General features: G+C 42.4%; 1 protein-coding gene across 1 annotated transcript; it reads right to left on the reverse strand.

Moving 5' to 3' along the window:
• Positions 1-231: 231 nt before the first annotated feature.
• Positions 232-12,954, reverse strand: Arr1 (arrestin 1). The gene is made up of 4 exons (XM_067767094.1): positions 12,649-12,954; positions 2,982-3,789; positions 2,778-2,907; positions 232-530 (listed from the first exon to the last, which is right to left on the reverse strand). The coding sequence occupies exons 1-4, from the start codon at positions 12,755-12,757 to the stop codon at positions 480-482; spliced, it is 1,098 nt and encodes a 365-aa protein (XP_067623195.1). The 5' UTR covers positions 12,758-12,954; the 3' UTR covers positions 232-479.
• Positions 12,955-13,322: the final 368 nt, after the last annotated feature.

The raw sequence follows: 13,322 nt of genomic DNA on the forward strand, positions 1-13,322 counted from the left end.
ACGCTGAGTATATAAAGTTCTGTTACACCCGAACTTAGACACCTTTACTTGTTTAACATAGGTTATGGTTTTGGATAGGGGGTTTGAGTTTGGTTGTTAAACAAACTTCTGGCAGTACAACGGGTTTATTCAGTCCCTGTGAGTTCTTCATGGAGCGGCCAGTTCTAAGCTAATATAAAAGCATAAATTTAATACTTACTTTAATTTCAAAATAACCGTAAAATAAAATCATTTTTCCATACGGCACTCTCTAAACAAGTTTTCTTTAATTCTCTCCATAAAATACACAATAACAAATCACTTTTCTTAGCTACACTTGGCATATTCAGTAAATAAGTTATGTATCTTTCTAATGTGATTAGTAAATTAACATCGGCTCTTTGAGCCCGTCCAGCGTTAAGATATATGTAGTTGGCAACATCATCAAAAACTATATTTTTTGTTTAAAGTTGGTGTTAAGTGATTATTTAAAGCCATACTCATGCCTTTGCTTCCGCCTCGGCCTCAGCCTCTTTTACCTTACGGCTTGGCTGAAAATATAAAAAAAATACAAATTGGAATTACAAAAAATTTGCAGTAATGTAGGGATTATGTTTGCAATATAGGAACAATTGATACGAGACTTGAAAAGAACTAAAAAACTTTATTGTTTCTAATTTCCTTTACCGTTAAGATTTGTGGACCATCACACAGAACCAAACTAACCAGAAATAACAAGAAACAAATTGGGAAAATTAAAGAAATTTTTCCGTATACTATTGTATCAGAAAATATTCCAGATATCCCCTCGAACTGATCCTGCAAAAGTCTTAAAACTGAGACATTCAACTTCATAGAAGGAAGGCGCCTTTCTTATGCAGGGTTTTATATAGACATTGCTTTGTTTGTGGCTGACAGCCAGGGGTTATATATATACCGCTGTACTTCAATGGAACCTTCCGGATACCAAGCTATCTTGGGAATTTATAATGGCCTTATTACTGAAAGGGGCGCTGGCGTTCCAGAGGGTTTTTCTTCCACATATTCTTTCGCAATGCGCCCACACTATCTATCTACCTTCGTACGACTCAAAAATTTAAAAAGAAGAAAAGGATGAGGTGAAATCTATGGGCAAACTCTGTTAACGCGATGCAACGAGCTAATGTGAGCAGACGACTGCCTGTCAAGGCCACCCCGACCTAATTTGTCTAAGGGCTAGTTGTAATATTTCATCGGCAGCGTCTGCCTACAATAAGGTGCGGCTACAAGAAGACATTTGTATTGGATCAAGCGGTTCGCTATATAAACATGCAAGTAATACTTTCACCACCGCTGAACGGATAGTGCACGGGGCTTGCAACCCTACACGTAAAACCTCACTCCAAATAAAAAAAGAAACAAGTCTCAGATGAAGAAGCCCCTTACTAATGGCAACCACCGGAAACGTTTAATGGAGGATCTTAGTTCCTTGGTGTTACCAGTTGGAACCATTTAGCACTAAGGAGAAGCCACAGTACCAATTGAAGAGCTCAAGTTAGAAATGGAGCGGGGAATTATTCGAAGCATAGAGGGAAAGAGAGCTCACTCACAGTTCCGGACAGCATTAAGAATTGTACAGAGACGTATATTGGAACGATTTTCCGTCATTCCTTGTCAAATTTCGTTTGGAGAAAAATGGTTTCCGTATTGCTAAGTTCGACAAGGAGTGACGGAAAATCGTTCCAATATACATCAATTAACTATCCTGTCGGAAAGTCAACACAACAAACCAAATCAATTGTACAGAGATTGAGAGCCGCGGTGGATCCAACCGACCGCGCGAGCGTACTTGGTATTTGTTTGCAACTCGGTTGAAGCAGGAAGTACGCTAAGAACTATGACACGATCGACACTAGATATAGTAAATGGGTTGAGGAAGAAACGGTCGGTTTTCTTCGAAATAAAGAGCGACATAACGCTACCGCGACGGCAATCAATTGCAGGAAGGGAAGATGTCTTTCAATGAGATCTGTAGAAAGGGAACTGTTTATTGGAACATTGAGATTAGGTGCTAAGGTGCAATGAATTTGCAATGGATATTGAAATCGCTGAAAGGAGTTGTTCCAATCCTGAAATGGAAACGTAGCAATGCATGATGTGGTGAAGAGGGTGCCGATTCCCGCAATACCGAAGGGCATAAATAAAATGCCCTGCAGGAGATATTCAAGTTCTGCAGGAGATATACAAGTTCTCGTGAAACCTAAGTGCAGACGAGAAAAGAAAGTCTCAAAGACACCGTGTGCATGTAAAAGAAGGCTAGGGTGAACGGGGCATCTATCGCTATCAAACTTTTATGACTTTTTTTACATTTTTAGAACTTGTGGCCAATAACATTGCATTAACGAAGGCGGCGGGACTCTATGCTTCGGGGTAGCATGACTGTAGGCTCAATGGTAATATCAGTAAAGCATCATATAACAGTGATGGGGGATCATAGATACGTGAATTAATGGCAGAAGTAATCATACGATTGTAAAGGCTTTCAGACTTATTATACTGTATGTTAAAATAATAAATGCTATGAAAGCAACAGATTTATTGGAGGAAAATTGTGTAAGCTAAAGTTGATCACTTTCAAACTGAGACCAATGTAGCCCTTAATAGGATTAGCTCGCATAACTCATGGCATAGAGAAGTGTATTCGAGTGTAGTTCGGGTATAGGTCTTACAATTTGTGGTGGGTGGGGCACAATAGACCAATGGTCGCAGAGCGATCTTCAATTGATTATCTATCTATGTACAATTTGTGGTTAACTTACCTTTGGGTGCATTAGGATAAACGGCAATTCGGCACATAGTTCACCTCCCAAAGCACCTAAGAACAGTTTGACCTTAACCGCATATGAAACAATGATGCCAAAAGCATCTCGCGTATCCTGACTGGCAATGCTGAAAGATTAATTGAAAGAAAACGTATATAAAATGTTGAGCCAAAAATTAGTCCCCAAATTTGCATAACTTACAGTGTGGTCGACGCCAGTGAAGTTTCCTTACGTTTGACATCACCCTCAACAGCAATGCCAGCGCGATCACAGTTAGCAGCCAAAGTTGGCACCAAATACATAACTTTTTGTAAGCTTGAGCCCGGGTTAAGTGGGCAGCCCTCGCTTGTCTCCACAAAAGCAATGGTATTGCGAAATTGTCCATTTTGGAAGAGTACAATATCGACACCTTGTTGTACCATAGCCTTAATTTTCTTCACAATCTTATTCGAGTTATTACGCACACAAATATTCACAGCTATCTTTTCACTGTGATGATATAATTGCTTATCGAGCGTTACTTCCAATTCAAGCTCACCAGGTGAGAGTAAGAAATCTTTACGCACAACCGTGCATGGTTGTATGCCATACTTAGTTGGTGCATACTGCACTTTACGAATACCCAAATTGATCGTACTACGACGATGTGAACGATCACAAACACTATCACCTGTGAATACTTTCACAAAATATTGTACACCACAAGGTTGAGTATCATCCTTAGCTTTTTGTTGCAATACAACTGAAGCTGGAGAGCTTGGTGGTATGTCCATAACAAATGGGAAGGCATTAGAGCCGAGCTTCTTTAGTAAGCGTTCCTGCATTTTAGTCAATTGTATATCAACTTTTTGTTGCGGATGCACTTGCTGTGAAACGAGTGTTAATTCCTTTTGGAAGCGCAAGCCAATCATTTCATCATCTTCGCGTCCGTAGCGAAAATTGCAGATGAGTTGGACGAAAATTTTGCGATTTTGTTTTACATATTCGTCATCCAAAACTATAATGCCATCTGAAAAAGTAAATAAAAAGAATTTTAAGTATTGAAAGAGCTGGAATCACAACTATTTGAGGGTTAATTCTAATCGGTCGAACATAATTCCAAACACAGTTACCGCGAATTCATAAAAATACTGACTTAAAATCATCAGGTACCTACTCATTTGCATTTATTGTGATTCTTAGAGTGACGACTCAGAGAAAAGTGAGAAGGGGCACGCCACAGGACGTTGTTGTTTTGCCTCTGCTTTAAGTCATGGAAGCTGAGCTGCCAAGTGGTGCCTTATGCAGAATAGCTGACAACCTTTGTCACGGGTAAAGTTCTGAATACTCTGCGGGACCTTTTATAGGGTTATTTGGATGTGGTTCAAAACATGCTGAGCTCGTTATGTTTAAGCAAAAATACAGATTTCTGAATTTAGACCAGCCTCTGTTGGGGGATTATCGCTGGTGCTGGTGAAAATGGTTATGTATCTTGGGATTATTTTTGACATAAAGCTGTCATGGAAGCCTAATGTTAGGACAGTAATAATAAAGCTTCGGTTGCTTTGAACTGCTGGCTTCGGCTACGCTGCCCTACTGGGGCAATCGGCAAACGCTGAAACCCTATTTAAGGGAGGTACAAAGGGCTACACGATATGGTGGTCAAGCCAACTATCTGCTAAGTCGTTATTATCAGGTAGAAAGAACAAAATACTTCTATTACGATTGGGATGTATGGGATACAACCCACAACACCTTCACAAGCACTAAACGCGATGCTGAATTTGTACCGGTTACCATCGTGGTCAAAACTAGTGAGGCCCGGGAGGCAATACGGCGCATGATATAACCTTGTGGACGACGGAAAATTTAGCCAGGGAGCCAGGTGAACCTGTTCACGCATCCATACTGTAAGGGAGAGTTAATTGTGGAATGTTCTGCCATGAGCACGCTATTAGCCGGAAATTTAGGCTACCCGAGGACTGCAGCATCCTGTATGTTTTGAATTAAAGATCCGCTCACATAATTAGGCAGCTATCAAAACGCTAGGCTCTCTAGGCTGAGGTCGAAGGCTGTGGAAGATTGTTTGGCGTCACTTGAGGTGGCATGTAAATAAATCTTAAAAAAAGTTATACGGGGCCCAGCTGTCTTGCTGATCTCTCGGCCTTTATAGTCATAGGTGAATTGAACGTTTCTGTCAGTGGATACTTTGGGACTCCGTTGGCTCTTTGCTCCCTGCTTCTGGACAAGTGGGCCTCGAGTCAGCTTAGCAAACGCTTGCTGTGTATCAAGGTATTTCTGCCCCATAGATATTGAAGTGTTAACTGGGCTCTGCCCAATGTGAGTCCATGTGGTATGCCTTAGCATACTGGACTATTCCAGGTCTCTTAGCTGCATGGAGAATGACGGAGTGGAATCATTCAGTCACTTTATGCTTAGCTGTCCAGCCTTTGCGATGGCGAGACACTAATATCTCGGGAGCGACGTGTTGAGCTCTCCGGAGTAAGTTCTATGTTTGAATTATTCGTAGCTTTATGTTTATCTTTAGAATATGTGGTAAGACAACGGACCAATATAAAAGGGGTCAACTGAGCTGTGCCCTAACTAAAGGTCAATTTAGTTGATGACCTTTTTAAATTTGACTTTTTTTTCCAATTAGGAAAACTCAGTTTGATGTTATGATCATTTCTATTCCAAGAATGTACTACTAAGAATATACGTCGTTAAAAACAAACTTCTGGTAACACTACGGTCTCATTCAGTCTATGTGAGGTCCTCATGGACCGGCCAGTTCGACCGAACCTAACCCAAGGGGTGGGGGCGGGATGGACTAGGGGGTATAATGTGGCCATATAAATCGTTCGAGATATTGCCGGGCTAGTACCTTAATGGTGGTTGTTACCAGAACGTACCGGATCTATAGATCTATATCCGGCAAAGGACCATCAACATCGATAAAACTCCTCAAAATCCTTTGGGAGTGTCTTTATCATTAAAACGACAACAACAAAAACCACTCGAATTGAATATCACAAGGTTTTCGGCATTGAACGAGCGTGACGGTTATGTTGAACAGTTAAAATTGTTCACCACTACCGTCTACTCAAATGCACCAGCGGGTAAAGGGCCTGCGGACCTCCAGTCTAAGTGATGAAAAGGGTTAAACAAAATTCTAAAACATAAAATGAGAGAGTTGTATATATTAATTTTATTATTATTTGATAACGCTACTTGGAAAAGTGTTTTACTTGCGATAACGTTTTGTTCACAGAAGTCTCAAAACAGTACAAGATCTCAGAAAGATTTCGAAGAAAAACGCCACTAGCGAGAGCGGATTGTGCTAGCTGTAAGCGCAAGTAGTTTATGAATGTAATTAAAGCAAATAAAAGACAGTAACTCCACTGCAGTTGCGCGATACTGTCTTAGGAAATGATAGGTTTGATTGTAGAGACTACCGCATAGGTACACATAGGCTAGTGTTATTCAGTATCAATACAACGAAAAGACATCATTACCTCTCCTCTTACAACCATTTTGAGAACCTCACTAGGGCTACCAAGTCTCTGATATCATACTCCACAACCTCGTATAGTTTATACAGAAAGGAAACTTCCACATCGCGATGTCTGGTGCAACACAAAACCGGGCAGTTGAAAGCGGGGTGATAAAACGTTACCTCCTATTGCTGTTGTTGTTGTTTTTGTTGTTGTTGTTATAGCGAAAGTTTTTGGGGAGTTTTATCGTTGTTGATAGTCCTTTGCTGGACATAGATCTTTACCTTCAACTAACAAGCATCATTAAGGTATAAGCCCGACCATCTCGTGCCACACCGCCCCCACTTCTTAGTTTAAAGTGGAACTTGGGGTCGCCAGAGCCTCTAAATAAACAGAATTCGTCGTCGGTAGGTGATGTTGAAAATTGGGAAGAGAAGCTATCAATTGCGCGGGTATCCCCTTGTAAGGGATACGCTACACAGCCTTTTGAATTATTTGGGTATTTTAGTCACAACTTATGACAGGGTTACATGCCTCCTAACCCCCGAGAGCACCGCTTCTTCCTCTTTGTCATCTTTACAATTCCAATAGCAATGAATACTAGATTCGGTTAGGTGGCAGCTATCCGGTTAAAGAACAGCTCCCTTGAAGACCCTTTATATCGGTCTGTTGTGTTACCACATACTCTCCAAGTTCTCCTATAAGTATGGAAATTGTATCCCTACTTAGAGTGTAAACTTTCGGAATCTCTGTAGTTTGACGTGGCGGATTCTAAGCCCAGCGAACAACCCGCACAGCGGGGATGAAAGTATTCCTTGCACGTTTATACAGCAAGTTGCTTGATCCAAGCCCGCTTGCAGCCTCATTTTGGGGTGGACAGGCGCTGCCGATGAAAACCGCTCAGCTATCTCTTAAACCAAGTATGTCAGATTGGCCTAGCAAGGTTGTCGCCTTCTCAAATTAGCTCACCACTATACGAATGTTTAGTGGCTATCCAGAGTATGTCTTGGCCGCAAGCGACAGGAAGTGTTGAGCTGCTTGAAACGCATGCCAACAAATTGCGCTGGTTATTTCCTGGTGATTGGCCATCTGGAACCTCCGCCACTTGAGTGGACTTCTATACACGGCTCCAACCGCCTAACTCCCCCTCCTTGTCGGACTCCCATAATCGTTTAAATGGTTAATTGCCAATTTAGTAAGTAAGGCAGGTTTGTTCAGACCACTGGTTGTGGTTTAGATCTGTTGCTTGAACTACGATACCAGATTAAGGAATCGTACAAAAAAATTTTTCATACCACTCCCATATGCCCTCACATATAGATTCGATTCAAATGAAAGAACCTGAATTTCATATGAAAGTGCAAAGCAAAAGCACTTCCACATGAAACCAAGGCAGTTCGGCAGAATGTCCAAATTTACACATTGAAAACAAGGTAAGGTTGAACTAGCCGGTCCATGAAGACCTCACATAGACTGACTGAGTCCGTAGTGTTACCAGAAGTTTGTTTTAAGGACAAAACTGAAAAATCCTATCAAAAACCTGGACCTATGTTATAAAACAACTCCGTCCTCTTGGCAAATACTAGAAGCTTCCTAGTACTAAAGCCACTTCCTGCTTCTAGATCTGACAGTTGCATTACTCCTAATAGCAGAAGTCTTAGCCTGGCAAGTGCAGGGCACGAGCACAGAACGTGCTCGATTGTTTCCTCCTCCAACCCGTCTAATTGGGACGTCTACGGAGCAAGCTTCAAGGGATGCGTCCTTTTTAGCTAGTTCGTCCGCTTTTTCATTTCCATCTATTCCTATATGCCCTGGGACCCAATATGGGATGTATGCTTCTCTCTATCCCGATCCTCTCCAGACTCTGCTTACACTCTAACACGCATTTAGATGCTGTGCTATGCGATATTATTGCCTTAATTGCTGCTTGACTGTCAATATAAAAGTTAACACGGTTGCAGCTTAAGCTATTCTCTTCCAGGGTTTCTACTGCTTTGGTTGCGGCTAATATTTCCGCTTGGAAAACGCTACAGTAATCCGGCAGCCTGTAGGATCTGCTTATTTCCGGATCAGCACAATACACCGCAGACCCTACTTCTTCCACTACCTTGGAACCATCTATGTACACATGTATCGCCTCGTCCGCCATTTGCGCACCTTTGCGCCAAACGTCCACTTCTATTGTGGCCTTAAGCCCTCGAAGGGCAGATAGGGAATCAGATAGTCTGTTCGTTTTGTGATTGATGACGCTATACACTATGACCATATGGTCGGCGCTAAAGCTGCCCCGAAGCACGGAGCCTGGTTGCAGTTGTTAATGCTATGTTCTTTGCTCTATAGGTGGAATGTGCAGAATGGCATACAGTGCAGCCGTCTGGGTTGTTTTCAGGACTCCCGTAATGCTAAGCATCGGTAGTCTGAATACCGCCTCTAATTTTTTGAGGTATGTTGTTTTTTGCGTGGCTTTCCACCAAACAAAAACTCCATAGTATAGAATAGAGCTTTCAATCGCTGTAAAAACCCAATGAGAGAGCGGGCGATAAGCCCCACGTACACCCCAGCATTCTTTTACATGCATAGAGTGCCGTTGAGGCCTCTTCATCCTCTCCTCCACGTTGAGCTTCCATGACAGCTTACTGTCTAGGATGATTCCTAGATGTTTTGTGCAAGGTTTCTCCTGTTAGGTCACCCCTCCTAACTTAAGCCTGGTCTAATTTTGGACCTTGTACCTCTTTGTATACAGGATCATATCCGTCTTCTACGCATTGACTTTCAACCCGACATTGGATGCCCAGATATGAATATCCCGAAGCGCCCGATCCATCAAAAAACTAACACAAATCGGAAGGCACTTTCCAGTTATGAGAATTGCAACGTCATCTGCGCAAGCCGTAAGTTTTACGAGTCCCTCACCGAATCACCTGAACAGTTCGTTGGTGACCAGAGTCCACAGCAGAGGTGATAGCACCCCTCCCTGCGGCGTGCCCCTGTCCACTGATTTCGTGGCCTCGTACAATCTCCATTGTGGTGTAATCTTTCTGCAATTTAACATGCAGCCGATCCATCTGATTAAGGCGGGATGTACTTTAATGTAATTAACACCATCCATAATCGCCCATTTGGCAACATTATTGAAAGCCTCGGCAATGTCCAAGAAGACTACTAGAGCCTACACCTTATATTCCTTATATTCCGGGGATTTCTCTATGCTTATTACCACCCTATTCAATGCGGTGTCTTCCGACTTGCCTTTGGTGTACGCATGCTGTGTTGTGGAGAGCATCTTTTCATCCACGTTGGACTTTATGTACACATTTATCAGCCTCTTAAAGGTTTTGAGCAGAAATGATGTTAAGCTAATGGGTCTATAGTCTTTGGGATACATGTGACCGATATTCCCCGCCTTTGGTAGAAAAGCTACACGAGCAGTTTTCCAAGATTGCGGTACATGATTCAGTGTTATGAACCAATCGAATATTATTTTAAGACATTCGACGACCGCCCTACTTGAGGCTTGTAGCATGGCCGGGTATATACCATCTGGGCCCGGCGATTTAAACTCAGAAAACGTTTTCACTGCCCGTTCGATCTTGGCATCGGTCACCAAGCCCGGCACTACCCGCTCCGTGATAGAAGTGTGAGTATGTCTGCTGGCTCTTCTAAACCGTCTCCCATGGAAATGTGTGTCGAGAAGCACCTCAAGGGATTCCTCACTATTACGTGACCATTCCCCGTTCTCTTTCTTTTTTAGTCCCTGGACTATGTTTCCTCTTGCTAGGACTTTTTTCAGCCGTGCTGTTTCGCTGGAGCTCTCTATGTCCGTACAGAAACTTTTCCATGAGATTCTCTTCGCCCTGGAAATTTCACGGTTGTAGATGCTCAGTAGATCCCTGTACTCGTCCCGACATGCTTCGCTTTCCGCGGTATTTGCGAGCTTAAACATTTCTTTTAACTGTCTTGTTAGAAGACACAACTCATTGCTCCAACATGGCGGCTTTGCTTTTCCTCTGAATCTTCTTAGAGGGCAAGCTTTGTTATACGCAGTCATAAGCGTCCTTGTTAGGAATTCATTCGACTCCTCCAGTTCCTCCACATTGGCAACCTCTTTGGGTTGTCCCAGTTTTGTTTCTACCTGTTTCTGAAATTTAGTCCAGTTCGTTGACCTAGGGTTTCTAAAGGTTCCTCTCTTCTCTACCCTCTTTAGGGGGATGCTGAAGCTGATATACGCATGGCCATAGAAGGATGGTCTATCAAGAACCATCCACTCATACCTTGATATATCACGCTCGGAGCTCAATGTAATATCCAGAACATTGCTGGATGTTGGACCAATGTATGTAGGGATATTTCCCTTGTTGGCTATCTGCAAATTGGTTTGCGCATTGTGGTGCGCATTTGCATCTGCGCCTATGACCAACCGCCCTTTGCGCCCTTCCTCCTGTACTAGCCTCTTGCACTCCATCGGTGGAACCTCCGCAGCATGGGCCATGTAGCAGGACGCCTGGATAAATGCCTGCTTATTCTTTTGCTCAACGGCCACCACTACTAGGTCCTCAGTAGTGTAATTAGGCAGCATATATGAATGCAGCTGTTCTCTTACCATTACTACAGCTCGCACCCGTCCTTCCGTTTGCGCGTAGTAAACGCTAAACCCGCGCACGCTAAGTCCAGAAACCTTTCCTCCCGATGAGAGCCACGGCTCCTGGATCAGCGCCAAGTCAAACGAACCCTCATCAAGGGTTAGGAAGAGTTCGCTCGACGCCACTTTACTGTGTTGGAGGTTTATATGTAGGACTCGCAGCACCATTGGACTGTTTGACCCCCTCCAGCCACTTCATCGTGACGTCGTCGTCCTCCCCTTGCCCTGGTATAGATTATTCGAGGCCCCCCTTCAGCCCCTCGTAACTGTTGTGCGGGTGTTCCTCTGTGCGAGTCACAGCACCTTCGTGGTGACGTCGGGGATCTCCACCTGCCTTTTTCCCTTAGGCTTTTGAGGTCCTTTTCGACTTCGCCCACCTCTCGCGTTTTAGGATTTGTATCCTCGGGACTTCTTTTCCTGAGTCGCATGTAAATTTTGCCAGTGCCGCCAAAGGACATTTTGCCAAGTTGAGTGTACAAAATATCATGCGCCTGCTTGTCTATTTAGAAGATGTGAAACTGACCTTCCTTGGTAGGCCTTTGGAGGTTTGGAACCACTCCCTCCAGCCACCGCAAGCTCGCGATTTTGTCGCACACTATCATCTTGACACCATTATATCATCCCCCGAATCAAAGGTTGGAAGGTGCTTACTTGGTTGTTCCCGCATCATCTTAAGCATTAAGCTAATAAGCTCCCTTTCCACAGATATCCACCTTTCAGCAGTCTTTTGTCCGAAAGGACTGCTACGATCAACCAGCGCCACAGTCGTTGACAGCTTTGCCATATCACTCATCTTCTCGGGAAAAGCCGTAGTCTTAGTGTTATCTCACTTTGGCATCTCCGAGAAAGCTGGATTCTTAGCGTTATCTCCCTTTGGTTTATCTCCTACTTCCGTAGTTGGAACTTCCCTCTGACTCGCAGCTTTCGAAGTAGTTGCTACCTCGCTATTGGGGCCCATCACTTATATTTAGGCTGTGTGCGAGTTGACTTAAATTTCTATATAGAGAAAAAACCTAAATCACTGGAAACTGTCGGTAAGGCAGTGAAAACTAAAAATTTAGAATTTTTATGAGCATACTTTTCAACCTAAATTAAATGTCAAATTTGAAAAACAAAACTATTAATTTTTCAATATTTCATATGCTATTAAAGGGCTCTTCTCCATTCAATTTAAGTAAATAATAGATCATAGAGCGATGATCCTTGCTGCGAGTAAGATCCGATCAATTGTAAGTGATGGTGAGCTCAATTTTATTCAAGCTGATGTTGGCGACACAAGAATGGGATCCTTCTCAAATACGGACCGCAATCTGAACATATTTGGCAGCTAAGTGCACTAATTGGTCTAAAGAAGTTATTGGAGGCGTACCAACATCACAATACTGAATTCGAGATTGTGGAAAAAGTCATTGTGCTCCACTATGTCCGAAAAAAAAGCTTTATAAAACAGAGCCACTGCATTTTCTTGAACTGCTATCTTGGTATAGATACTTACCGCGGACCCTAATTGACCTCTGTTCTTTTTAAGCGTGAAAACGCATTAAAAATACCAAATTTCCGCATTGTTTTTACTTGCTTAGCAGAAATAAACAAGTTAGGTTTTCAAATAAACTCGCACAGTTTTGATACCTTCCTAAATTATTGCAATGCTGGAAAGTTCCAATGGAATATTAGTTTAGGTACCTAAAATTTAGGCGAACTAGCACCCAGCCTTAATTTGTTTATATGCTTATCTTCACAATTCACACTCACTCACCTACAGGTTCCACTACCGTTATAGAATCGACAAATTCACGCTTATTCATATACAAAGTGATCATATTGTTGGGTGAAACCTTCTTAAATACTTTAAAGTTAACAACCATTTTGGTGGCTTTATTTTTTCACTGTTACGCAAATAACCAACTTTTTATTTATTCAAAAATTAAATTTGATTTATTTCCAAAATCAGATCACACTGTTCACAGATTAACACAATACGACGCGTAATGCGAACGCGCGCTTTTTATTTGCTTTTGTGTGGCACGTTGAACGTTTGCGGTAATTTTAAATTAACCAATGCTTGAAAATCAACCTTTATAGTGGGCAGCGACATCCACTAAATGTCGACTCTTATTAAATTAGTGTTGAAACAAATTCGCGGGTAGAAAAATTGGAAATTTTCGAAATATTTACATAGCGCCCATGTATGTACATATGTATACCCAACCGCCCCCATAAAATGTCTAAGCATATGAAATAACAAAATGTTTAGGGCTTCAGCAACTGTGAATTGTTTATTGTTCGAATTGCTGGCGTTGCAGTTGGGTCACATTGACCGAAATCGATTTTGACACCTGCAAATTTAGATTACAAATTTAGGGTAGAAGGAGATGTATTCGCGAATTGTTTTTGTGAATGTGAAGAAGTTAGCTTTTGTGTGCTTGTTCT

The sequence above is a fragment of the Eurosta solidaginis genome, chromosome 2, assembly GCF_040869045.1.
Source record: "Eurosta solidaginis isolate ZX-2024a chromosome 2, ASM4086904v1, whole genome shotgun sequence".
In the NCBI taxonomy this organism is placed as follows: domain Eukaryota; kingdom Metazoa; phylum Arthropoda; class Insecta; order Diptera; family Tephritidae; genus Eurosta; species Eurosta solidaginis.

Coding starts and splice junctions, on each gene's coding strand:
- Arr1 (XM_067767094.1), bottom strand. CDS start 12,757: ATGGTTGTTAACTTTAAAGTATTTAAGAAGGTTTCACCCAACAATATG. Junction 2,908..2,981: donor TCACTGGCGTCGACCACACT/GTAAGTTATGCA, acceptor TTAATCTTTCAG/CATTGCCAGTCAGGATACGC. Junction 531..2,777: donor TTATCCTAATGCACCCAAAG/GTAAGTTAACCA, acceptor TTATATTTTCAG/CCAAGCCGTAAGGTAAAAGA.